Here is a 3,041-nt window from a genome sequence, read left to right as displayed (position 1 = left end):
GGTTTGAGAAAAGGTAACAGTGGGCTAAGGGTTTTTTTGGTTTAATTTTGAAGAAAAAAGGGTAGTCAAAGAAGTATTTATAATTTTATTAAACTCATAAAATTAGTATTAAACTTGTGATTTTAGATTATTTTAACTGAATTTATTAATTTTGAATGTAAAAGTCTAATTTTATTTGTTATAAAATTTTTAATTAAATTTCATATAATTTTACTTGTAAACTTATAATTTTGATAATCTTATACTAAACAATATTTTTTCATATCATTTCGTATTTGTTAACAGCAATAATATTTAATATTTGGTAATAGTAATAATATTTAGTGTTGGTTAATATTTATTATCATCTCAATCTTAAGCATGATATTATTATTATGCTTTTTGTTTTTTTTCTAGATTATAGATTTATTTATCAAATTATATTTTATTTTTTATTTTTATTTTCTAGTTAATATTAAAGAATTATATAAACCATAAATTTTATTTAATTGTTTAAACTACTAGATTGAAATAATTATTTGAGATAATATTAAAATTTTAATAGTGAGTTATAAATTTAAATTTTATTATTTTTATTTATTTAATAAAATTTAAATATGAATAATATAAAATTATATAAATTATATCATAAATATCTTTTAACAATTTAAATTATAAATTAAAATAATTTATGAATATCTTTTAACAATCTAAATTATAAATTAAAATAATTTTTTAACATGTATGAAACTCTCAATAATTGTATAATTGTAGCTCGTCAATTCTCAATATTTACAGCTACTACTTACAGCTACTACTTGTAGCCTGCCAGCTCTTGATCCTTGCTGCATCACGAGTTTGAAGAAAAATATTTTATTTTATATTTTAAAGATATAATAATATTTTTATATAATCTCTTCTATTGAATTTAAATTAATTCAATTTTCTTGAATATAGAATAAAAATAATAAGCAATATAAACCCTAACCTTTTCCTTGTTTATATTTTGATTTGTTTAATTTGAATTGCCTACCATATAAAAAAGAAAAAACGAAGAAGATGGAGATCTCAAACGAATGATATTTTGTGCACACCGAGAAATCAAAATTTTCCACTGATACTGAGAAAAAGCCACTTAACGAAAAGAAAATTAAAAAAAAAAAAAAAAAAACAGACAAACGTAAATACACGGCAAGGGGTCCCCTCTCGATTCCTGTCCGCAAAAGACTCGCGCTTTCTGATTTCTGAAGCATCTAACAGTCAGTTCACCGAACTCGTCCACTTCAACGCTTTATGGGGCGGAGACGTGTGCTTTCTTGGACACGAAGTTTAACCCTTTTTTTTATCATTTATATTATGATCAAACCCCTTCAACAAGTTTTCTCCATGGAAATTCGCAAACATGTTGTTATTTAATGTTTTAATGTCATATTATACATCGATTTTCAAAGCTAATGTAGGGGAATCATACCCCCTTTCAATCCATGATACAATTCTAAAACCAAAAATCCAGATGAAAATAAAATAAGAACTGGATGCCACATGAACAAAAGAATAAAGAAGACAACGTTAGAAACCATGCATTGATTAACTGATTTCATTGAACTACGACGTACAACATCATAGAGTGAGTCTGAGATCTAAACCATCTTCTTCTTTAGGTTTCTTGTCATCTGAGATCTTCTTGTCGTTACAAGGACTAGGGAAGATGAGAGGAGGCCTTCTAAACTTAATATCCTCCGTGAAATCTTCCCATTCAAAAGATGGCACCCAACTTGACTGCGGTTCGTCATCATTTAACCTTCTTACCTTCTTGTTCTTTTGCTTCTCCTCCAACTCATCTTCCCTTCTCTTACGTGCTTCCTGAAAACTTCTAATCAACGCGAAAAACTGCTCCATCTTCTGGTCTTCTTGCTCCATATCCAGTTCGCCCGTGTTGGAAGCCCTCACCTCGCCTTTCTCATTCTTCATGTTAGATTACACAGTGTACCGGCGGTTGAAAATCAAAGCTAGAAAGAAAACGGGCTCCTAAAGAATTAACCTTTTCAATCGAGATACTAAAAACAAAGGAATATGCAAAATTTGCCTGGTGGTGGTGGTAGAGCTGATGATGGTTTCTTGTCTTGAAAATTCTTCGAGGCTAGGCGATTTATAGCGGTCTTTTGTCATCGTTAAGGACGAAAGGATGAAAATGCCCCCACCTCTGGTAGGTGGTCATCAAGAATATGAAGACTCTTGTGAGCATAAAAGTAATTAAGGTAGCAAAAACTGAGGTGACGCAATAGAGGGTGCGTCAGCAAAGAAACGTCGGCGTTAAATGATTTTAGTCTTCAGAGGCCAACAAAAGGCACCCATTTTCCCAGCTGATGGTTTGCTGAGGTGATATGCCTGACATCATTCATGATGGTGTGGCTTGCGTTTCTTGCTGGCTTGCCCACTGAGTACTATCATTGATTTTGACCACTCAAAACGCGTCCCCTTTCGGACAGTTTCTACGGAATGATGATAACGCGCAAGAGAAAGAAAGTTGCCCATTTGATTTGATTTTTTCTTTTTGAACATTTAATTTGAATTGATATATTGATCTCACATTATGAATTGATATTTTGAAGTGTTATTTAAAAAAAAGAGTTTAAAATAGAATTGTTTTCCGTGCAAATCTTTATATATTTTTTTTATTATTTCCATTTTGATTTAAAAGGACAATTTTAAAAAAATTATCTAAAAACAAATCATATGAAAATAATAAAAAAATATTTTATATAATAATTTTTTAGCAACTATATTAGATATTTTTACATTAACAAATATCATCTAGCGACAATAATTTGATAATAATAGTTTTTTCTTTAAATATTTTTGAAAAAAATTAAGTTTAATTAAGTTTTTTTATTTAATTAATTTTAAACTTTTTAATGATTTTGGGGCTATTAAAGGAATTATAAAAGGTTTTATAGCATTTTTTTATATTTTTTTAGTTGAAAATAAATTGAAAAAAAATCCTCTTTTCTAATTTTTCAATCATCACAAATATAGTTAAAATTCAAGTCTCATTAGACATC

At 28.4% G+C, this 3,041-nt stretch overlaps 1 protein-coding gene across 1 annotated transcript; it reads right to left on the bottom strand.

Annotated features, from left to right (window-relative positions):
- Nucleotides 1-1,374: 1,374 nt before the first annotated feature.
- On the bottom strand, nt 1,375-2,185 carry LOC105109981 (systemic acquired resistance (SAR) regulator protein NIMIN-1-like protein). The gene has a single exon (XM_011004867.1). The coding sequence runs from the start codon at nt 1,948-1,950 to the stop codon at nt 1,600-1,602; it is 351 nt and encodes a 116-aa protein (XP_011003169.1). The 5' UTR covers nt 1,951-2,185; the 3' UTR covers nt 1,375-1,599.
- Between the last annotated feature and the right edge of the window lie 856 nt (nt 2,186-3,041).

Source organism: Populus euphratica, unplaced genomic scaffold, assembly GCF_000495115.2.
Source record: "Populus euphratica unplaced genomic scaffold, PopEup_1.0 scaffold235.1, whole genome shotgun sequence".
NCBI classification, from domain to species: domain Eukaryota; kingdom Viridiplantae; phylum Streptophyta; class Magnoliopsida; order Malpighiales; family Salicaceae; genus Populus; species Populus euphratica.
This window is presented reverse-complemented; position numbering and strand designations above follow the sequence as displayed.

Coding starts and splice junctions, on each gene's coding strand:
- LOC105109981 (XM_011004867.1), bottom strand. CDS start 1,950: ATGAAGAATGAGAAAGGCGAGGTGAGGGCTTCCAACACGGGCGAACTG.